Source organism: Xenopus laevis, chromosome 4L (assembly GCF_017654675.1).
Source record: "Xenopus laevis strain J_2021 chromosome 4L, Xenopus_laevis_v10.1, whole genome shotgun sequence".
Lineage (NCBI taxonomy): Eukaryota > Metazoa > Chordata > Amphibia > Anura > Pipidae > Xenopus > Xenopus laevis.
The window spans coordinates 66,047,012-66,071,692 of NC_054377.1; the positions used below are offsets into that span (position 1 = coordinate 66,047,012).

Below are 24,681 nucleotides of genomic sequence, written 5' to 3' on the forward strand. Positions count from 1 at the left end.
GTGTCAGAATTACATATAGTGCATATACAATGTCTTCACCCCCTTGAACATGTTCTTGTTTTTAGTTTCATGGAACACTGAATCACAGTGGATTTAATCTTATATTTAAGACTCTTTCTCAAAATTAGACTCAGGTCCAAGTGAAAACAAGTCTCCTCAAATAGTTCTCCCAGTGTAGGGGTGGAGTAATAGAAAGTGCACTGCAGCTGGTTGCAACAATACTATTTTGGACAGAAACTGCTCCAAGTGTGTATTATATTGCCCGAACTTGGAGGGAGCTTCAGGATCTTGTGGCACTCTTGATCTGACACACACATGCACAGTGAGCAAACGGAGATTTTTCATTTTTTGCAATTGTGAAAAGGTGCTTGAAATCATCCATCAAAGATTGGATACAAGAAAAGCCCAGGTCAAGTAATGGATTTCCAAGTCTGACTGAATAATCTTGGGGAACCGTTAAAGTAGAAGGAAAGTTTAAAACTAAGTACCGTAAGCTTTATCAGAAAGGTCCACCTAAATATACCAGTAAACCCTCAAAGTAGTGCTGCTCTCAGTCCTCTGTCAAAAGAAACACCACATTTCTTTTTGTCTATTGTGTATACATGGACTTCTGTATCAGACTTGCTGCCTTCGGTTAAAACTAAGTAAAGGTGGTCATAGACATAACAATTACAATCTTTCCTGGAAAAGATCTTTCCAAGAAAGATCGTTTGTTTCAATACACACGTGTAGAGCTGAATTGATATACAGGTAGATATACAGGTAGAAACAATAAAATTTACCTGCTGATTCTGCCCTCACAGTAACCAATGTTTGGGTGCCTTCAAAGGCACCTGATCAAAATTTTCCATAAAGCCCGATCGACGAGTCGACCGATAGCCAGGTCTTCTGGCGACATCAGTCAGCTCTTTTCCCACCATACACGCACTGAATATAGTATGAAAATTCATTTAGTACGATATTATCTGTGCGTCTATGGCCACCTTAAGCTTTGTCAGAATATAGTTTTCTAGCTTGCACTATTGTGGCTAATCTATTGGCATTAAACTGCCTTGGTAGCTTTCCTTCTCCTTAAAAAGAACATAATCGTGTGGATACCATTGGTGGACATGTGTTTTACAGCCACTTTATTTTTTGTGAATAGTATAAAATTACTGTGGTGTAAGACCGCTATCATTGTTTTGCCATTATCTTAAAGGGAACCAATCAAGAGGACCAAAACAAACAGATTTTTTTTTTTAATTCACTATTTAAATTATTAAAAAGTTAATCAGAGAAAGGATTTTTGTATTTACATTACATTATCTATTAAAGGGGAACTAAAATCTAAAATAGAATAATGCTAGAAATGCTGTATTTTGTATACTAAACAAAAACATGAACTGCACCAGAAGCCTAATTAAACAAATGATTTATGCTTTCAAGGTTAGCCACAGGCACAGGGGGCTGTCATCTTGTAACTTTGTTAAACATCTTTGCCAGACCAAGACCACGCACATGCTCAGTTATCAAAACAGCAGAAGTCAAATAATATCTGCCATAGAAGGTGATTAATAAACAGAATATGCAGACTGCACTGGGTCTACGGATACAAATCTCTACACAATCACCGACTGCTCTACAGGGAAACAAACAAAGCTTCTCAAGTTCTAGAAAGTAAGGTGGGGGCTCCCCCCTGCTGTTTGAAACTATAATAGTTTCCCTGCACAGCTGTTAGGGATGGTTTCCTATTCGCAGCAGTCAGAGCAAGTAAAACTAAGAGGGAATTTCACTGCATACAGTCAGGTTTATTATAAAAACTGTATACATTTTTTAATTAAAGTATATTGGAGATAGATTTCTTTTTCATTAAAGACAGTAAAAATGGGATTTTATTTTTTTGCCTTTACATCCCTTTTAAGTACTTAATCTACTACTACAATGAATTAAACATTTCACTGACACCTGTCTACATTAGGGAAAAAATTGGGTCAGTTACAACTGCCCCAGCAGCAAGTTTACGATCGCTAAGAAGCATAAAAGCTGTGAAGCTGCAGCGCATTGGAGGACTTTTGACTTTTGCTGTCCAAGGAAAACCAACGTGGTCAAAATGCCTTTGTCTGTCTGTTGCCACTTCCTACAATATAAAATGAAATCTGCCCTGGTGTATGCAATGTCTGTCGCTGCTGCATGGAAATAACTCAGGGTGGTTTTCATTTTTTATTTTATATAATTAGAAAGTTTACATGGGCCTTTTAGCTGCTGCTGATAGCTGGATGACAAATTGCTCTTGTGCCATTGCCCTAACAGAAGCTGCCTAACACTGCTAGTACAGGTTGTTATTAAATGTCTCTAATGTGCATTATCAGGCTAAGATCTGCTTGTATTCAGGATCATGCAGTTTCAATATACACCATTAGGAAAAAGCAGGGTGGTTTTAGGAATTTGTCTGCCATATAAAATAAACTGTTGAAAAACGCCATATATGCCATTAACATATAATGCCATCGATATATTATATACACACATATATATTTGTGTAATATATATATATATATATAAAAACAAAGCAAATCGAGTGCACATCCATAAGGAGAAATGAAAGCCTGGGTGCTAGTCCGTAAAAAATTAGATAAGTATTGCAATGGATGACAGCACTCCAAGGACGATTTCAACATGGCAATTATGTCAAACAAGTGAAGGATTATTATGATCCTCCCCTGACGAAGGTGTATTTTTATATACAGGGGGCTATTTATATATATATATATATATATATATATATATATATATATATATATATATACATATATACACATATGCCACACATATAATGCCATCGATATATTATATACACATATATATATGTGTACTATATATATATATATATATATATATATATATATATATATATATATATAAATAAATATATATATAATATAAATAGCCCCCTGCAGCTCACTTGGCTTCATGTTATGCATCACTTGAATACATGTCTGTATACAGCATAGACATTTGTATAATCCTATCCCTGCTCCAGAGAAACATGGAGTCAAATTTTCTTACCACAGGCTAGTCATAAATATAAATATATGCTCATTGTCTGGTCTATCAGCAAATATCGTATGAAAATTTGTTTTGTACAGTATTATCTGTGTGTCTATGGCAACCATTATTTTGTTACATTGTACCAATTTCTGATTTCTTGGTAATGGCCAGGGGATTTAAGGAGGATGCTAGAAGTATGCATTTGAAGGCCTTCGGCAAGAAATGTTCTGTTTAGTTTGTGCTTTAATTAAATGGGATGTTCACCTTTACAAAGCTTATCCTTACTGTACTGTATATCAGTTTTCCTCATATAATGGTTGCAATGTACTGCCTTTAAAAAAAAAAAAAAAAGAACTTTCTAATGTTATATACCATGTTACTCAGTATTTTTGCAGATCCACAGATCTATTTACCCCCTCTGGAAGAGGTCGCTGACATATAGTGCTGCGCATGCCACATACTCTTCATGGTGATTTGCATGCCCTGTATCCTATTGGATACATTATATTTCAAGTGATTTAGCAAACTAAATCAGTGTTATGCAGCTTACCATGAAGAGGAAGTGTATGCACACTAATGTTGATCGGTTTTAGGCTTTGGAGAGAGGGTTTGAACCTTTAGAGCTGCAATTATTACTGCTTAACTAGGTATATAAACAATATCATTTTTTATATATAATATTTATAATACATATAAACATATGTTTTATATGAATAATACAGTTGTTTAAGAGTACAACTAGTAAATGCGTACATGCCATTTAAGAAATAATACAAAAGAATATCGTATTGTATACTGGGGCTTGGAACAACTGCCTGTCACAACAATGGATTGTGAGATAGATTTAGAAGTTGTAACAAGAGCATGTGGTATATAGCAGCGTTTTGATCACTGTCACAAATGGTGGCAAGAAAAACAATGCATGTGCCATATCCCTAAGTCAAAAATGATTATTTAGGACACATACAGTACTAACATTGATTTTGCTTATTTTAACATACCATTCTCTTTTTTTTGACAGCAGTCAACAAGCCTTTTTACTTGAAAATGTGCCATGTAAAAACAGTACCTGCACAAGAATGTTTGAAGTCCACTGGGAGATTTCTGATCTCAATCAAATCAAAGATGCAGAGGTGGCAACCTTCTTCGACATTTATGAGGATGTGAGTTCTTGGCTTTTCACACTTGTGCGTGTTTTAATTGCCATCTGACTGTTTTTTATTCCTTGTAAGATTATACTCCAGTAGCTCTTTAATGTCATTTGTGTGCCAGAGTAGATAATGAAAGCAAATGACTTAATTAGGGAGAGACTTGGAATCTGTAAGCAGTGAAGATTTATGGAATATTTGCCACAATGATGCATTACACAGATTATCATTACACAGATTATCTTGTTTTTAAAAATGTTTTCATAAAGTTCCAAGAGTTTAAACTTTTTTTCTCAGAAAATATACTGAAAACTTTGAACCAATCAACATAATAATAAAAAAAAAATGCTCGGGACCTGGGGCTTTCCGGATAATGGAGCTTTCCATGATTTGGATCTAAATACCTTAAGTCTTCTAGAAAATCATGTAAACATTGTATAAATACAAAAGTCTGTTTTTGCTTCCAATAAGGATTAATTGTATCTTAGTTTGGATCATATAAAAGGTACGGTTTTATTACTACAAAGCAAATCATTTTAAAAAATTTGTATTATCTGGATAAAATGGAGTCTATGAGAGATGGCCTTTCCGTTATTCATAGCTTTCTAGATAATGGGTCTCTGGGTAATGGATCCACATTCTAGTCACTCTAGCAGCATTTTTAGAATTGTATTTAGCAATAGTTGAAAGTTGGAACTCACATTTTAATAAATCTGCCCCTTATTGTGTAAATCCAGAGGCAGAGCTGGGGGTTGAAGGTTAAACTTGCATTGCAGAGCATTTCTGGCAGAAATGAAGCCACGCGTAACCAGATGTGACATCACATGTGATCCATGCACATGGGCAGTTGCCAGTTAGAGGCACAGACCTAAATATAGCACTGGGAGAGGATATGCATAATTTATGTAGATAATGCTAAGGTTTAAACTGTAAACAACAGTTTTTCATCCTTGCAGGCTTTCTTAAAGGAAAACTATATCCCCAAACAATGTAGCTCTCTCTAAAAATATATTGCATAAAACAGCTCATATGTAAAACCCTGCTTCATGTAAATAAACCATTTTCATAATAATATACTTTTTTAGTAGTATGTACCATTGGGTAATCGTAAATAAAAAGTTACCATTTAAAAAAATAAGGGCCATCCCCTGGTATCCTACAATTCACGATGCAAACAAAAAAACGAAGTATACATGCTGGATCACATGAGCCAATTAACAGACAAAGTTCTGTCTTTTGCTTCCACACTTCTTCCTGTTACAGTTAGAGCTGTAGTGTTTCTGGTCAGGTGATCTCTGAGGCAGCACAGAGAATATCATAAAATGGGGGCTCACGGGAAAAGATGTAAAAGGCCAATATTTACATAAATATGTATTTCTTAATATGCCATTTGATATGATATAAACTATCTGTTGCTTAAGTATTCATTTTGGGGGTAAACTAGGTCAAAGAGGTACAGACTGGGCAATTCAAGATTCTTACCTTTTTATGGGAACTTGTATATTCCTTGTAAAAGTAAACTGATAAGTCTAGCAGACTTTTCCCATTTAAGATTTTCATCTACTTTTTTACCTCCAAGAGTTTCTGCCTAGAAATTCTTCTGACGGTAATCAGCCATGCACTACAGTGCTGTCTCAAAAAATATGATCATATGATAATGATCATTTAAATCACTAAGAAGCAACCTGTGGCAAGCACCAGTCATCTATATCTGTAAAGTCAATCAAAACACCATGTATGTCTATGCACATAAATTCTACAAAAGTATGAAGCTCAGACATCACAGAAAATATCACAGCACTGTTAGTATAAAATTAATTTTAATAAAATATTAAATCTACAGACTTTAAAACCAGTAATCTTGTCTGCATGTCAGTAGCACATCGGACAGTTTATGGCTGAAAGGAAGAACACAAAATGCAAATTTCAAGGACATTTTAAAAATGTTTGTTAGTATTTTAATGATTTGATTGGTATGCAGTCTTTATGATTATTATTTTCACTGAGTTATTTGCAGAACTTTTTAGGCAGGTTGCCTCCATTGCCTACAGAGCCTACAATCTAAATTTGGCTTTTGTGGCACAGGTATTAATAGGTTGGATTTGTAATGAGATTGAATTTAAGGCTGAAACATAAGAGAATTACTTAAAACTTTTTTCATCAATGTTAAACCCTTCAAATGTATTCAATACTGACATTCCTCCATAGCATTCGGAAACTGAAGTGTGAGCTACTGTATGGATTTTGAAAAAGAATAAAATTGATACCATGAGTTTCACCTTTAAATTAACCCTTTCCCATTTTTATCAACTTTTCAAACAGTCTTGACTTTTTTTTTAGGATTTTGTAATTTGAATACCTTTTTTATGCTTCTGCTGATTTTACAAAATGGGGTCTGTTATTTACTGCGCTACGCTTTACTACATTTTACAGACATTTGCAGGGCTGGAACTATCCACCGTGAGTTGCTTTAGGGCACTCAGATGTGGGTAACAATTATATTTCACTAGCTGCTACCTTGTACAAGGTCCCTCAAAGGTTGTGTTCTGCACCTGAAAATTAAGCATGTAACTAACCGGAAATACATTTCATTAATTTTTTCTGCATTTAATAGCATCTTGATTTTTTACCTTCCAAATCTCAGAAGCAAAATTTTTCAAACGAGAATTAACCACATATACTGATGGATGTTTCAGAATTATTCATCCATTTATTAAATAACCTTTGCCCTTCCAAGAATAACCTGAAGATCTGAAGCTTTTGCTAACAGTATGTTGAAGCCTTTAATAATGATTTAATGGAATAGTAAATCCTGTTACAATTTATCAATATTATATAACATCAACCCTACATGTACTGTACTGCTAAACTATAGGTAGTGCCTTGTTCCACATTGCCTAAACATCATGGAGCACTTGCCACAGTTCCACCACAGACATTGGATGTTTTAATTGCTTCTTTCTCTGCTACTAATCCCAGACTGGCTAAGCGATATTGAGGTCAGGTATCTGTGGTGACCATATGTGAAGATTTGAATGGGCAACTTATCTGTCTGTGTATAAGGCCATCTCATTTGCTTGGTCCTTCCAAGGGAAACAGTTAAACATAGATGAATGTATTCATGCTATTTGCCCTTGGTCATACTACCTTCATATTAGTACCACAGCACGAGATCTGTCTTAAAGGAAAACTATACCCCCAAAATCAATACTTAAGCAAAAGATAGTTTATATCAAATTGAATGACATATTAAAGAATCTTACCAAACTGGAATATATATTTACATAAATATTGCCCTTTTACATCTCTTGCCTTGAACCACCATTTCGTGACTCTATCTGTGCTGCCTCAGAGATCACCTGACCAGAAATACTACAACACTAACTGTAACAGGAAGAAGTGAGGAAGCAAAAGGCAGAACTCTGTCTGTTAATTGGCTCATGTGACCTTACATGTGGTTTGTATGTGTGCACAGTGAATCGTACGATCTCAGGGGGCGGCCCTTATTTTTTAAAATGGCAATTTTCTATTTATGATTACCCAATGGCACATACTACTAAAATAGTATATTATTATGATAATGGTTCATTTACATGAAGCAGGGTTTTACACATGAACTGTTTTACTCAGTATCTTTTAATAGAGACCTACATTGTTTGGGGGATATAGTTTTCCTTTAACAGAATGAAGCTAACATTTAAGCAGTGGAACATCTTTGGGCAAGTGGGCCAAGGTAAGCTAACGTTGCTAGATATTGATGTGAATAGAATTAAATCTTTCCTGTTTACAGGTGCTCTAATCAGCAGCAAATTTAATTGCCTTTGTGTCATAACACATGGGAAGTGTTGGGTTATTTAGAGGGGGGTAATATTTCTTCTGGAGAGAACCCAGGCCAAAATGAGTATTATGTGCTGTCTTAAGAACTGAGTAATTAGTTTATGTTTAGCCCTGATGTTGTTTGTTTGTTTATTTAAATAATTTAGTATATATCAGAAATGTACTGCTATTTTCATATTTCAGGGAATCCTGGACATTATTGTCTTAAGTAAGGGTCTTTCAGCTGACAACTATGCCATCCATGTATTAGTGAATAACTTTGAAGCTGATGCCTACTTTGTCAAAGTCATTGGTAAGTGTGATAATAATACATTTACTTATTTTAAACTGAACTAATTCACAGATGCATTGATGTGCTCTTGGTTTGTGCTCTTATGCCACAAATAAATTGACTTTTATTCTGTTGAAAGCCACCAGCAATTCAGCAGCAGTAGCCAGCTGAGTGCTGTAAGTTTTATAAGCACTAATATTGTTTCCCTATTAAAAGTGCTAAAAATACCAAGCTATTCTTTGCAGCTGTACACTGAGATTTAAAACCTGAATTGCTTAAGTCAGCAGTTGGGGCATTGTTCTAAGTGTCCCCTAAATCTCTTTCACATTGGCAGGCACAACTAGAGACGGTTGTAACCATTATATTACTGCTTCTCCAGCATGGATCACGTTGTGCAGTACCATTATTATAATGCTAGGGCTAACGTGGCAGCCTGATGTGGCACAACAGGTCTGCTCATGCATCAGATGGCATATTGATTCAATATGCATTTCCTACAGTCTGTCAAATTGTTATTTTATGGTGCTCTTGTTATTTCTTTTATTTGGGTCTTTCTTTTCTGTTTCTTTAACCTTTCTCTATTTTTCACACCTATGTGATGTTAATAAGTTCTTGATATTATACCCATGTGGTGTCGGACTGGCCCACCGGGATACCAGGAAAACTCTTGGTGGGCCAAGGTGTCAGTGGGCCTTCATTCTGCTAAACATTTAGCCTATTTCATGGCCATTCCCTTTTTCTTTGAAAACAAAGAGGTCAAATAGATGGAATAATAAATTATAGTATTATAGTATGTAAAGAAAAGAGACTAGGAGAATAAAGGTTGAGTGAGGAGAGGAAGAATAATAGTTCTGAGAGTGGGCCCCTGGTCTAAGGTTTTTGGGTGGGCCTCCGATCTAAGGTTTTGTTGGTGGGACCCTGGTGTCTCAGTCCGACACTGTACCCATGCCTATCATTATTATATAGAATAATGTATTATATGTTGAAGCAGGAATCCACATGTCACAGGTCTTATAGTGGAAAACAGCAAAGTTTCTATTTGGAATCTGACGTTTCGACTTCAACAAAGGTCTCTTTCGTTCCCCAAATAAAAACATAACTGTTTCCACTATATGACCTTTAACGTGCGGATTCCTGCTACAATTGCTGTTCCTTGATGAACTGCACCCAGGCACATTTATCTTTTATATGTGAGTGCCGACATCTTTATGTGGTTTTTTATAATGTATATAATATATATAATTTGATGATGCCCCATGTTTACCATGTTGTCATCATTGGGACTTTTGGCTCCAAAAATCCTTTCGGGGTATATATACCCTGTGGGCAATTGCATGTTGTTTGGTCTGCCTTAATAAGGGACCAAAACGTCAAGTATTTTTTTTTTTTTTTTTAAAGTCTCATGAATGCCCCATTTTTCTTTATTAAAGGGGAACTTCACAAAAACATAGCATTTTGAAAAGTAACCATAATTTCAAGCAACTTTGAAATATACAGCAATTAAAAAATATGCAGACTTTTAATGGTTTCTGACAGTTCCCTAAGCCTAGCCCCCTGCTCTTCTGCTGATCTTTCTGTCTACTTTGCTGAGCTGGCTGACTACTGTTACTTTGTATCAACAGCCATCTGTCCTCAGCCTGCATCCTCCAAACCCCACAATTCCCTGCACATGTGATTTCAATAAGGAACGAAATATCATAGTGCAATGCATGTTGGTTATGTTACATAGTTAAATTGGGTTGAAAAAAAGACAAAGTCCATCATGTTCAACCCCTCCAAATGAAAACCCAGCATCCATACACACACCCCTCCCTACTTTTAATTAAATTCTATATACCCATACCTATACTAACTATAGAGCTTAGTATTACAATAGCCTTTGATATTATGTCTGTCCAAAAAATGGCATTAACTGAATCAGCCATCACAACATCACCCGGCAGTGCATTCCACAACCTCACTGTCATGACTGTGAAGAACCCCCTACGTTGCTTCAAATGAAAGTTCTTTTCTTCTAGTCTAAAGGGGTGGCCTCTGGTACGGTGATCCACTTTATGGGTAAAAAGGTCCCCTGCTATTTGTCTATAATGTCCTCTAATGTACTTGTAAAGTGTAATCATGTCCCCTCGCAAGCGCCTTTTTTCTAGAGAAAACAACCCCAACCTTGACAGTCTACCCTCATAATTTAAGTCTTCCATCCCTCTAACCAATTTAGTTGCTGGTCTCTGCACTCTCTCCAGCTCATTTATATCCCTCTTAAGGACTGGAGTCCAAAAATGCACTGCATACTCCAGATGAGGCCTTAGCAGGGACCTATAAAGAGGCATAATTAAGTTTTTTTTATGCAAGACAGAACATTGTTTGCTTTAGTAGCCACAGAATGACACTGCCCAGAATTAGACAACTTGTTATCTGCAAAGACCCCTAGATCCTTCTAATTTAAGGAAACTCCCAACACACTGCCATTTAGTGTATAACTTGCATTTATATTATTTTTGCCAAAGTGCATAACCTTGCATTTATCAACATTGAACCTCATTTTCCAGTTTGCTGCCCAGTTTTCCAATCTAGACAAATCACTCTGCAAAGTGGCAGCATCCTGCATGGAACCTATAATTCTGCACAATTAGTATCATCTGCAAAAATAGAAACAGTACTTTCAATGCGCACCTCCAGGTCATTAATAAACAAGTTGAAAAGCAAGGGACCTAGTACAGAGCCCTGCGGTACTCCACTAACAACACTGGTCCAATTAGAAAATGTTTCATTTACCACCACTCTTTGTAGTCTATCTTTTAGCCAGTTCTCTATCCAGGTACAAATACTATGTTCCAGGCAAACATTCCTTAATTTAACCAGTAACCTTTTGTGTGGCACTGTATCAAATGCTTTAGCAAAGTCTAAGTAAAGCACATCCACTGCCATCCCAGAATCGAGGTCTTTACTTACCTTCTTATAAAAAGAAATTAAGTTAGTCTGGCAAGATCTATTGCGCATAAAACCATACTGGAACAAACTCATAGTATTATGATTTGCTATGAAGTCCAGTATCTTATCCTTTATTAACCCTTCGAAAAGCTTTCCTACCACTGACGTCAGACTAACTGGCCGATAGTTTTGAGACTGAGAAAGGGATCCTTTTTTGAATAGAGGCACCACATTAGCAATTAGCCAGTCTCTCGGCACTATGCCAGATCTCAATGAATCCTGAAAAATTAAGTAAAGAGGTTTGGCAATCACAGAGCTAAGCTCGCTAATTACCCTGGGATGAATACCATCAGGCCCCGGACCATTGTTAATCTTAACATGTTCTAGTCTCTTTTGAATTTCTTCATGTGTGAACCATGCATCATTAGTTGTATTACTAGAATTGGGACTATTAAGAAGGAAACCTTCACTTACTGGTTCCTCATTTGTGTAGACAGATGAAAAATATGAGTTTGGAATCTGCGCTTTTATTTTGTTTTCATCAACCAGCTGACCCCCCTCTAATAGTAAGTGTCCCACCCCTTAGTGCTTAATTTTTTTTACTATTAACATATTTAAAAAATAATTTTGGATTTTTTTTACTGCTTGCTGCAATATCCTTTTCTATATCAATTTTAGCTTGCCTTATAGCTTCTTTGCAAGATTTATTGGCCTACTTGTACCTTATAAATGATTCGGCTGTCCCAGCTAACTTGAAAGCCTTAAAAGCACGTCTTTTCTTACCCACCTCAACACCAACGCTTCTATTGAACCAAAAAGGTTTTGCTTTGCAACGACGTTCCTTGCTTACAAGTGGAATATACTGACAAGTATTGACAATGTAGTTCCCGCATGCTGTCTGTAAGCTGTGGAGAAGTTGTTACAATTTGTAATATCAGTCCCCCCTTCCCTGCCAGGATTTCAAATGATGCAGAAAGAGAAGAACTGTTAACCAGCTGGATTTGAGTATAGAAAATGGCATTTATTCATACTTTTTGAAGAAACAGGTAACTGTGATGGATATATTAGGGTTTTTTGTGTTATGTGGGCCTCTTTATCAAATTTTGGTTTGGAAGCCACAGTTCTCCTTTAGTCTAGTTCGTTCAAAAAAGGTAACTTTTTTGTACTATATGCTGCCACTGTCCTAAAAGGGATACTGCCATTACATAATGCATCCATCAAACAGAATTCTGTACTGAAATATGTTTTTAAGTGTCACACACTCGTGCTGGTTGGTAAAATATATCACAGTCTGGAGCCATCACGTAGGCAGCGGCTGGCTAATTATCCTTCAGGAATCACATGAGGTGATCTTTATCCGGTCCTGGCCTATGTCTCAGACTGCTGGCATGCACCAAATTATCCTGCAAATTAGTGGCATTTATTTTTATTATTGCAAAAGCTGAGGATGATTTGCTATTTCTTTCTATTTTAATTCTGTCGCTGTTTTTTCTTTTTCTGCCATATACTTTATCCTTGCATCTTCTGTAAAGCATGCAAAATAAAGTTACATTCTATGTCATCAAAATGAATAATCAAAGCTTTTCTTTTAAATGCATTTTTGTGTATTCCTATTTTGTTCATTATATTACTAGCGCATATTCCTCAAAGACAAATTGTGAGTTAAGAATTAATTTGCAAGGTTCATAGATGGAGCATCTTATTAAAACATCTTCATTTAATCAAAGTATTCCCCTATCTGCTCTGGCTCTACATGTTGTCAAAAGGATAAAATGCTCTTGAACAGATGTTGTGTGAGTATTAGCAGTCTGAGGAGTAACAGCAAGGGAAAAGTTAATTGGTCATCTGCTAGAGTAAAGCTTTGACTTCAGTTTCATAGGCAGGGTACAATCTGTCATCAGTGAAGTACATGCAAACCAATCCCTAATTTCATTCCATACATTGCAAATATTAGGAAATAGATAAGAAATGTGTTAAGTGTGTTCTTCAGACTGGGGATATAATATGTTAAGGTTACCAGATAATTTTAAAAAATCAGGGACATTGCTAATAAATTTAAGTTGCTGTGCTACACTGATTGTTTACTGATTGTATTTAAATTTAGCAGAATCCGTGCACCCATTGTAGCTGGATATTTCCCAGTTTTTCAGATGATCTGGTAACCTTAGTCTGTGCATGGGGTTTTTCTTTTATGTGTGGTGAACTACAACTTCCAGTATCCTCTAATAGCTTTTGGCATTCAGGGGGGATACTATGAACTTCAGTCTCAATAAAACATTAATAAAGGAATAGCCTCTGGTTCAGAGATCATTTGGTAATTAGGTATATCAGCCAGATATAAAAATCTGTATAAATTTGTCAAAAGAACTTGATAGGATTTTATGGGGTCAAAAGCAGAGGGTCTAATAGAATTTAATTCACTTGCCCTGCCTGGTAATGTTTATCCATTTCTTTCTACAGTGCTGAGCGGGTTTTGTTCCAATGACTGCCCTCATCAAGTTAAGGTAGGAAGCTAAATATACAAAATAACCTTACGTTCTGTTTGTACTGTCTGGAGACATTGACTAACCACTCAATCACGTAAAGCTTTAAAGGAACAGTAACATCAACATTTTTTACAAAATAATTCGTTAGACTAGAACTAAAAAAAAAACACCAAGACAAATTAAAATTTAACATAGCAAAGCCTTTATTAAGAAATAACTTCCAGAAACTCCACTTCCTGTCCTCTACAGAAAAGGCGTCAGGGCGTCCATCCATCCTGCGATGCTCAATTTCTCCTCCCTGGCTATTCACTGACAGCGTGTCCTCTGCCCCGATCTCCTTCTCCAGCTCTTCTTTATCCATCCAGAGGTGCAGGAGAGGGAGCTGAGTCTGTCGCAGAACAGCTTCGGAAGTGGCCGGTGAATGGGATGAGAGAGACAGGGAATGAGGCAGGAGAAGGCTGGGTTGGGTCACACAATGTGTCCAGTCTCACCAGCGGTCTGTCCTGTCTCCACAGCGCCGGTATCTGCCCAGCTCCGTATAATCAGGCTCAGTCCCAAGCGCAAGCGCCCAGCTGGTTCACTTCAATGGGGAGCCTGACAACATCGCCTTCCTACTGCTGCTCCCAGGGGTGCTTCGCCAATGAGGCAAGTTGAGGCTGTCGCCTCAGGCAGCAGCGCCCCACTAGGTACCAGGGGCAGCAAAAATTCTGCTCCTGGTACTTTAAGAGCGCATTTCCGGGGGAGGGTGGGCAGCAGCAACTGCTGCTGCCTCAGGAGGCGGATGGGCCAGGATCGCCCCTGGCTGCTCCTGGGAGGAGGATGAAGAAGAGCTGGAGAAGGAGATCGGGGCAGAGGACACTCTGTCAGTGAATAGCCAGGGAGGAGAAATCGAGCATCGCAGGATGGATGGTAGCCCTGTCGTCTTTTCTGTATAGGACAGGCAGTGGAGTTTCTGTAAGTTATTTCTTAATAAAGGCTTTGCTATTTTAAATTTTAATTTGTCTTGTTGTTTTGTTTGTCTTAATGGATTTTTTTGTAAGATTTTTTGATGTTACTGTTCCTGTAATTTACCAACAGCAAATGTAAGAATTTTGTTGTTTAAGCAATGCTTTGTATTTTGTTGTCACCTAAATTATACTTGTGCTTTCTGTTTCACGCTTAAATGCGCTATTATTGCTTAATTATTATTATTATTATTATTATTATTAGGTATTTGTAAAGCACCAAAATATTCCGCAGTGATGTACAATAGAAGGATACAGAAAACATCCAAATTACATTAAAAAATACACAAGGTAAAAATGCCCTGCTCAGTAGAGATTACAGTGTATTAGTGATTAGTGTATTTAGAATTACGCTTAAAATCTTTAATTTAATGCATACCTCCCAGATAACAGAATATTAGCATTAACTGACACACTATAAGGAAAAAGATAGCTTTTTAAATATCATTATCAAAGTGCTACAACAATTTGGTTGCATTTTTAAAGTTACAGTACCTTCCTTTCAATAAACTCCAAGACAGAAGACCAAGGCCAAATATTTGAAAAACTATTTTGCCTTCTTCATCAGTTGTGTTGTGTCAATGGACTAGTCCTGTATTTCCTGTATCCAATTAATTATTTTCTGTTGTGCTTTAAACATAAAGGGAAAGTAAGCACCTGCGTGACTACTATTGTTGTTTTCAATGTGTTCCTCCATACAAGAGCAAAGTAGATCAGTCTGCAAGAACCTCGATTTCCTAAATGCATGTCAGTGAGGCCTGCTTTCCAAAGCTTTTATATGATTGATTTTCTTGAAAGCACGAATCCCAAAAGAAATGCTGCGCTTGAAAAATCTGCTCCATTTTTAACTTTCTTTGAAGATTTCCATCCCTCTCAACTCAGTTCTTCTTTGCCTGCTTTTTTCTTCTGCAAGCATATTCCGCATAATAAATGGATAAGGGCTGAGTAGAAAATGTAACCTTTTAACCTGCCTTCATTAACTTGAACATATAAACCTCATAAATCCTTCACTGCAAGGCTGATCCTGAAATCAATACAGTTAAAAGGTATCTGAAACATATTAATATATACAATTGAGTCCTAATGTTTGTAAACACCTATGCTAAAATTGTTAATACAGCTGTACTTATTTTTCTTTGCAACTTTATATAATATTTAATTGCCTTAAAGTAAAATTGGGTATCTACTTTATTTCTATATGTCATAGCTGAGAGACCCATGTATTTCAGCTTTTATTTACCATATACAATTTCCTATGGGTCTTAAGAGTACATACACTTGGTGGAATTGCTTTTTATTGCTTAACTTTAATCAAACACTTAAGGAAGCCACAAAAGTCTCACTATATTTTGCCCATTCTCCTGACAGAAGTTATTTAGGTTTGTGGGCCTTCTGCTCTGACAGTGCACAATGGAATTCAGGTCTGGGCTTTGTGATTGCCCCGCAAATATTTTCACTTTGTTGTCTGTAAGCCACTTTGTTGCAACTTTGAAGGTATGATTTGGATCATCAGCATGCTGGAAGACAAAGTTGCAATCAGGTTTCTGCCTGATTGATTTAGAATTGTTAAAAACACCCCCGCAAAACACCCCCGCAACATGATGCTTCAACCCCATGCTATACTGTTGAGATGGTGTTCTTCAGCTTAAAAGCCTAACCTTCTTCCTCCATAAATAGTGATGATCATTGTGGCCAGTTATATCTTTGTTTCATCTGACCAGAGAAACCTCATCCAAAATGATATCATGCAGCATCTGTTTGTGATTTCTAGATGTTTATATTTGGGTTTAATTGTTTGTACAGAGGCAGAGGGGACCTTCAGCATTTTGGAAATTGTTCCTATGGAGGAACCAAACTTGTGGAAGTCCAAAATTGTGTTTCTGAGGTTTTAACGGAGTTGCTTGAACCCTCCAATGGTATCAAAAAGTGATTCTTAAATACAGCCACACTATTAATTAAGACAGTTTGGGTAATCAGTTGCCACTGCTTCACATTTTGTTACTGTTTATAGAGACAGTCAATTTTCTGTATGTTAAATTTTTCCCACAAGAAATTAAATAAGCTCAAATAAATCCAAGCTATTACAGGTATGGGATCTGCTATCCAGAAACCTGTTATCCAGAAAGCTCCGAATTACGGAAAGGCCATTTGCCATAGACTCCATTTTATCCAAATAATCCAAATTTTGCAAAAAAAAATTTTCTCTGTAATAATAAAACAGTACCTTGTACTTGACCTAAACTAGGATTTAATGAATCCTTTTTTGAAGCAAAACCAGCATTTCGGGTTTATTTAATGTTTACATGATTTTCTAGTAGAATATCCAATTTATGGAAAAATCCATTATCCGGAAAACCCCAAGTCCAGTGCATTCAGTATAACAGGTCCCATACCTGTACTTTGAAATTATATTACATATACATAAATAATGTAGGTACTCTATTTGACTTAAAACAGACAATGTATAGTAACATGAAAAGTGTGACTTCAGCATAGGTGTGTATGTAAAGTTTGGGACTCTGTATTCTTTCTTGATTTCCATATTCCTGCTATGTAGATTTAGGCTTTGTAACATAATGGGGGTTATTTATAAACACTGGGCATATTTGCTTATGATTAAGGACGGCTGCACCCAAAAAGCCTTAAGCAATACCATGTAGCGTGTCTTTTAAAACATGGATGAATTAAGATTTTGGATTTTTAAAGTATTCTGGTGTGCGGAACTCCATCCTCTGTTCTCCATTTTGTGCAGCGTAGGACACAGAGGGAATCCAGCACCCTGCTGCCAGGCCTTTACTCCGGATGTGCGGTGATTCAGAGCGGTTACGCTCATCTGCTTTAATCTAGGCACTCCTACCCATTTTATGAAAATCTGTAAGCATATCTAGAAGAAACATTTATGAGCATTGCACAAATCCAATAAATAAAAATATGAAATTTTCCACAGACATTACATTAACAATGCTCTGCTAATTTGAAAAAGGAAAATGATGTCTAAAACCAAGACCTCGTGTCTTGTTTGTACAGGTATGGGATCCACTGTCTGGAAAACCAGTATCCAGAACACTGTGAATTACGAAAGTTATTTCCTTTTTCTCTGTAATAATAAAACAGTACCTTGTACTTGATCCCAGCTAAGATATAACTAATCCTTATTGGAAGCAAAACCAGCCTATTTGGTTTATTTAATATTTAGAGAACAGAGGTTGGAGTTCCGCACACCAGAATACTTTAAAATCCGAAATCTTTATTCATCCATGTTTTAAAAGACATGCTGCATGGTATTGCATAACGCGTTTCGGGCCGCACTTAATCATAAGCACTAGGCATATTTGCACCTAGGCAGTAACCTTTGCAACCAATTAGTTGATTACTTTTGGTGCTCAACCTGCAGCTGGCTGAAAACAGCTAATCACTGATTGGTTGCCCAGGTGTGTATAAGTGCCCCCCCCCCCAAGATCTCACAAATGATTATGTGTATTTGCCCACCATCTAGAGAAATCCCCATGTCTACCCATCCTTTTTGAGTGCTTCTAGGTCTGCCATAATGAATTAAGTAGTGTGGAAACTTAGGGGCAGATTTATCAAGGTGAATTTTCTAATTCAAAAACTTTTCAAAGTAATTTGCCCAGTGTTGATAGATGAGTTCCAGTGTCTTTCTATTCTTGTTTAGTGCCAGAAATAACAGAAACTATAGATATTTCTTAATTAAAACAATAGGCAAAATGTGTGCTCAGCACAAGCCCTGTTCAGTGAGCTCATTTTACAGTGTCTTTCTGTGTCTTCATCTGTCTGCTTTCACTCAATCACTCTCCTTTATATTTGCATTGCTAGATGAAAGCACAGAGAAACATAGCTATTTTCTGCACCATTGGATAAAGAAGCTTAAAAGACTATACTGAGTGTTTCTGACTTTGTTGTGCTCTGCAGCTTCCTGACCTTGTGCATTAGTTCACTCTTTATGATGGAATCCATTCATCATATAATATGACTCCCATTCCTGTCCATTCTAATAACGAAAATTGCCTGGGTTTGTTTGAAAAAAAAAAAAAAAAAAAATACATGGTAACGGTATAGGCTCTATCATGTGGAACGGTTGGGACCTGAAGTTTTCAGATAAAGAATCTTTCTGTAATTTGGATCACCATACCAATTTTGGTCAGCTAAAAATCATTTAAACATTAAAGGCACAGTTCAATGTAAAAATTTAAAACAAGGTAAACAGGCTGTGCAAAATACATTTTTTTTATAATATAGTTAGTTAGCCAAAAATGTAATCTACAAAGGCTGGAGTGAGCAGATGTGTAACATAACTCCTGCTTTTCAGCTCTCTAACTCTGAGTTAGTCAGCGACTTGAAGGGGGGCCACATGGGACATAACTGTTCAGTGATTTTGTTATTGATCCTTAACATGCAGGTCACATTCAGAAGAAAACAGATATGACCCATGTGGCCCCCCTTCAAGTCAAGTAGTGTTCTGGCTATTATGTTAGACATCCAGTCACTCCAGTCTTTATACATTACATTTCTGAATAACTAACTATATTAGAAACATATTTTATTTTGTACAGCCTATCTTTTTTTTATACTGAACAATTCCTTGAAAGGAGAAGGAAAGTCGTTTTGCACTTGGGGCGCCAAATTATTGTATTTACTTACCTGAAACCCCAGGCCGGTTTTCTGCTGATAGGAGCACCGGCCTGGGGTTCTTCCAGTGAGCACCAGGGAGCGATCCTCTTTTGTCTTCCTTTTACTTCGCGCGGCTACACATTTGCAGTAGAGCAAAAAGTCAAACTTTAACTAAAAAGTCACCTATTTGGTTGTACTGCACACGCGTCTGCCCTGGGAAATTTGAAGAAATAAGAAGCCGGAAAAGAAGTGCTCCGTGGTGCTCACTGGAATAACCCTGGGTCGGTGCAGTTTTCTGCTGATAGGAGCACTAGCCCGGGGTTTCAGGTAAGTAAATACAATCACTTGGGGGTGCCTAACATTTGGCACCTCCAAGTGCACAACAACTGTCCTTCTCCTTTAAGAGGATTATTTATCAAAGGTCATCAAAAAAATCTGAATTTTCTGTTTTTTATTTGAAAAAAACTTTAGAAAAAAATGTACGGAGTTTATTATACCCTGAAGCTGTAAATAACTTGAATCAAAAAAATACTCCAGCTAAAACCTGTTTTGGTCATGTAGAAATCAATGGCAGAGGTCCCTTGAACCCGAAGATGTTATTAGCTTTCAAGATGTTCGGGGTTTTGTTCAAAAACTGGATTAATTTGAGCGATTCAAGTTTTTTTTTTAGTGGAAAACTAATAATTTGTGTTTTCGGTTTTTAACGCTTACTTCAAATTTTTATTATTCCTGTTTTTTCTTAAATTAGAAAGCATTCCAGTTGTGAGTTCATTCGATGTATAAAACCTGTATAAAAACCATAAGCACGCACGTGCGGGGGGTGGGGGGAGGTGAGGCCGGGACAGATGATTTTGCTCCTGCTCTCCCTCTCTTTCTTGACACCGTTAGCACCAGAATAATGTAGGTACGTGCATGGGGGCCCGGTGGGGGTGAAGCCATCACAGATGAGTTTTTGTGCCACAGATCAGTTTGCGGCTGGGGGGCCCGGAGGATGGTGTGGGGGGCCTCTGAGGCTGTAAGCCGGTGGGCCCTGCCTCCCCTCCCAGTCTGACACTGGCTGTTTGGATTCAGATCAACAAAGCAGAGCACTAAACAGATCTGCTTCTCTAAGCCTGCAAAAATATGCAGGCTGAAAACAGCTGGAGCCTGCTGCCTTTGTTCACATAGTCTAAACGCAGGGGTAGAAAATGTAGGTATGTCATTAGCCTTAGACAACTTGCTTCAATTTCCTAAAAGAAACTAAAGCTTAGGCAGACGTTCTTTCCATGGAGTGGCTCAAGGACAATAAGGTGAATGTTCTGCAATGGCCTGGTGAAAGCCTTGATCTGAGTCTAACTTAAATAAGATTCTTATTTTTTGGGAAAGATCACACAGCAGGCAGACTTCTTATGTTTGCTTTTTTCTTTTATTTGAGCATTGAGACTTATTTTTGTCCCAAACGACTGTTCTCAATCATACTTGAGTAAGCAGTTCAGGTGTGCCTGCTGTGTGCTCCTTTCCAAAAAGAATTGTACTTTATTTTAGTTGTTTTTAGTGCAGGCAGGTTCTGGCATGTTAAAGCTCCATTGAAGGTGTGAAAAGAGAAAACTAAGAAACTCCAAAGAAAATGCGGCAGAGAAACAAGCATCATCTGACTATGCTGCACAACCTGAAGCAATCTGCCTGGAAGTATAAGCCAAATTCACTCCGAAGTACTGTGCAAAACTGGTACTTATACTTGAAAAGTATAACACTGTTAATACTGCAAAAGGTGACCACAAAATATTAGTGCAGGGACTGAATACTTAAGTCAACAGCTTCTTTAAAACAATATCAAATAAAATCTGGAGTTTTATAGAACCAAAGCAACATGGTTTTTTTTCAATATACTGATAATACATAATTTGCAATCTGAGAACATATCTTTTTTTTAATGCTACTTATTTCGTTACTTTTGTTGTTTTTTGTTTTAGCCTTTCGGTGTAAATCAGCCTGGTCCCTATATCATGTATACAACAGCAGATGCAAATGGATACTTAAAAAATGCATCAGGTATGTCACTGTTTTATTTAAATTGATATACATTTATTAGTTTTACATTGTTTATACAGTCAAGCCATGATAATATTAAATTATATTGGTCCAGTTTTGCCAAGAGCTGGCCATTAATTCTATAAAAATAAAAGGAAAGTTACTTTTAGATCACAGTCTTCGTATATATATATATATATATATATATATATATATATATATATATATATATATACTCGCAATTTGGAATAAAGCATTCCCAGGCCAGCACTTCCCTTAATAAATCAAGTGATTTTATTTTTTACACATCACAGTGCTGCAACGTTTCGTTCCCTTTTTCAAGGGAGGGGCCGAAAAGTTGGCCTGGGAATGCTTTATTCCAAATTGCGAGTATATGATTGATGTTTGGCCGTGCACCCCTGCGATTGCTTTGTTGGAGTGCAGATACTGAAGATATATATATATATATATATATATATATATATATATATATATATATATATATATATATATATATATATATATATATATATATATATATAAATGATGAAGGATCCGCACTCTCATTTTCAAAGTATAACAACTTTTATTTATCACATTACAATCCGACGTTTCGGTCCCTCCTGGGGACCTTTCTCAAGGATCGTAATGTGATAAATAAAAGTTGTTATACTTTGAAAATGAGAGTGCGGATCCTTCATCATTTATACTACAATTATTGATCAAGCACCTCCAATCAATTACTGTCAGAGGTGCGGGCACTCCAAGAAATTATTATATATATATATATATATAGTAGTCCCACAGTATGAGGATCGCACACCATAAGTACATAGAGTCCTGGGTGCCAGTCTTAAGAAAACATCAATATCCACAGAGATGACGGCACTCCAGTGTGTAATCAACAAGGCAGGAACAACATCTTACTTCAAAGGTTTATTGTAGACCAACGTTTCAATTCCGTACTGGAATTTTCGTCAGGGTGAAAAAACCCTGACGAAAATTCCAGTACGGAATTGAAAACGTTGGTCTACAATAAACCTTTGAAGTAAGATGTTGTTCCTGCCTTGTTGATTACACACTGGAGTGCCGTCATCTCTGTGGATATATATATATATATATATATATATATATATATATATATATATATATATATGTCTTCTTTATATACATATATAAAAAATGATTGTCTGGGAGGATGTTAAACACCCTACCATTGTATTTTTAATTATTATTTTTGCTTTTATATTAATTTTACTTTTAAATAGGTTTTGGACAATTAAGTTGTTATGATTGCACCACTGTTTGGAAGTTCTACTTTACCACCATATGCTATTTTTTTTTGCTCAGGCCACCCTATGCTCTTTTACATTCTACTTAAAGTTGCAGAATTGCATAAAATACTGTTGACCTCTGACCACAGCCTTTTGTATTTCTGTCTATAGTCCTTAGTAGTGAAAGCTTGGTTGCACAAGTAAACATTACATAACTGGAAATGTTTCCAGAGACAATAATGGAATTTCAAAGACATAGGTAAGCCTTAAAAACAACTTAAATGAGAACTAAAGCTTTACTAAAGAAGTAGTCTAGAAATGTTGCTCATTATGTTTTAGGCTTCTGTACCAGCCCAAGGCAACCACAGCCCTTTAGGAGGGAAGATTTGTGCCCCAAATGATGCCCCAGTAGCTCCTCGTCTTCTTTTCTGCCGATTCACTGCACATGCTCTGTGCTGCTGTCACTTACTGAGCTTAGGGACCCACTCACAATATACAGAGTGTATACAGAATATAAATGTCACAATATAAGGCTGATTAATAATGAATACAGATAATTACTACATATCAGCACAGAATTCAGTGCAACTAACATTAGCATTTAATATTTCACCCCATAGTATCAGCTTTTATTACAAGCCAGACACATTTTCTGCTTTATAATTTGCAACAGCCCCTAAGCTTAGCTTTTCAACCCCTCTAACAAGTTTGAAGTCCTGGATTATTGGTGCTATTGAGAAGTTGGTGCAATAAATTCAGTATATAAAATTGCATTTTTAGCCATATTCATTTTTAGGATTTAAGCTTAGTTATACCCAGTATACAGAGGTATTGTGGAAGTTGTTAGTTTAGGTATTTTTCTGCACTAAGCTCTCTACACTAAGCAAAACCTAGCATGAATATGCTAGTGCCTTTGGAATGAGGCCACCTTTAAAACCACAACTCTGTCTGCACGCTAATTTGTGTGCAAGCACAAAATATTAATGGCAATTAAAGTTTAAAACATAGTGTTTTTGATGTACCATTATTGGATTCCAACACTGAAATGGTTTTAATGTCACTTTGTTCAGTTTCTTATACCATTGTCATCCAATTTTATATACATTAAATTGCTTTAAACCTTTATTTGAGGATACTGGGGCACATCGCATTCCTGTTTTGGGAAGTTCTCTTGCATATTGTTTACTCTCTCTCATAACATGTGAAAACAATCTGGTAAAACCTAACAGGATATATAGCCTCACCTTGCTTTGAAAATGTAATTTTGGGTTGTTTGCATAGGTTTATTCCATTCTGCTTTGTTCTCTTCTAAGTCATCAATAGAATATTAAAATGAAGGGGAATAATATTTCTTATCATATGAACAACCTTCCAAAAAAATGCAGTTACCAGTGGTCCTCATTCCATCTGTATTCAAAAACAACAGAAGGTGTTTCACATCTCCACCCAATTCAGACCCATATCTGGAAATCCCCATGTCCCAAGCAGATCCCATACCCGTATAAAATATGATCCTTTTCATTAAATTACTTCAAGTTGAAACATGTTGCTGTTTTTCTTTTTTTTACAAACATATATCTTCAAAGGAGGCTCAAACTTTTTATATTAAATCTTATCAGACTTATTCCAGACTTTGAGAAATATCAGATAGTTAGAACCACTATCCATTCGAACACATTTTAAACTCTAAAGTAGGTTATGTTGAAATTCTCCACTGCTCCCTGCACTAGCCAGGCTGAGATAAGGGTTCCGTGTGCCATGCAGACTGAAGAGTTTTGAAGCTGACTTAGTTTTCTTTAAAACATCTGCATTCTTGGTGCCAATAAGTTCTATAACAACAGTTTATTTGATTTCTCATCAACAATTTTGCATGTGATAAATAAAAAAAATGTAATGGCAATTGTTGTATAAGTATTGTTGCATTAGCACAACATTTGTGTGCTATTGTATTAACATCATTGTACCCATTAAAAATAGACCCTATTCCTCACATGCTGGAAGTATACCCTTCACCCCCTTTTATTTTTCCTTGGAATACCCATTACTTCCTTTTTTTATTTTTCTTGA

At 36.5% G+C, this 24,681-nt stretch overlaps 1 protein-coding gene across 1 annotated transcript in view; it reads left to right on the forward strand.

Annotated features, from left to right (window-relative positions):
- The window catches only part of itfg1.L (integrin alpha FG-GAP repeat containing 1 L homeolog), a 122,229-nt gene that overhangs the window by 63,347 nt on the left and 34,201 nt on the right, over window positions 1-24,681 (forward strand). Inside the window, 4 exon segments of the mRNA XM_041590232.1 lie at window positions 4,049-4,190; window positions 8,196-8,304; window positions 13,672-13,715; window positions 21,283-21,361. Coding sequence (XP_041446166.1) covers window positions 4,049-4,190; window positions 8,196-8,304; window positions 13,672-13,715; window positions 21,283-21,361 — 374 coding nt within the window.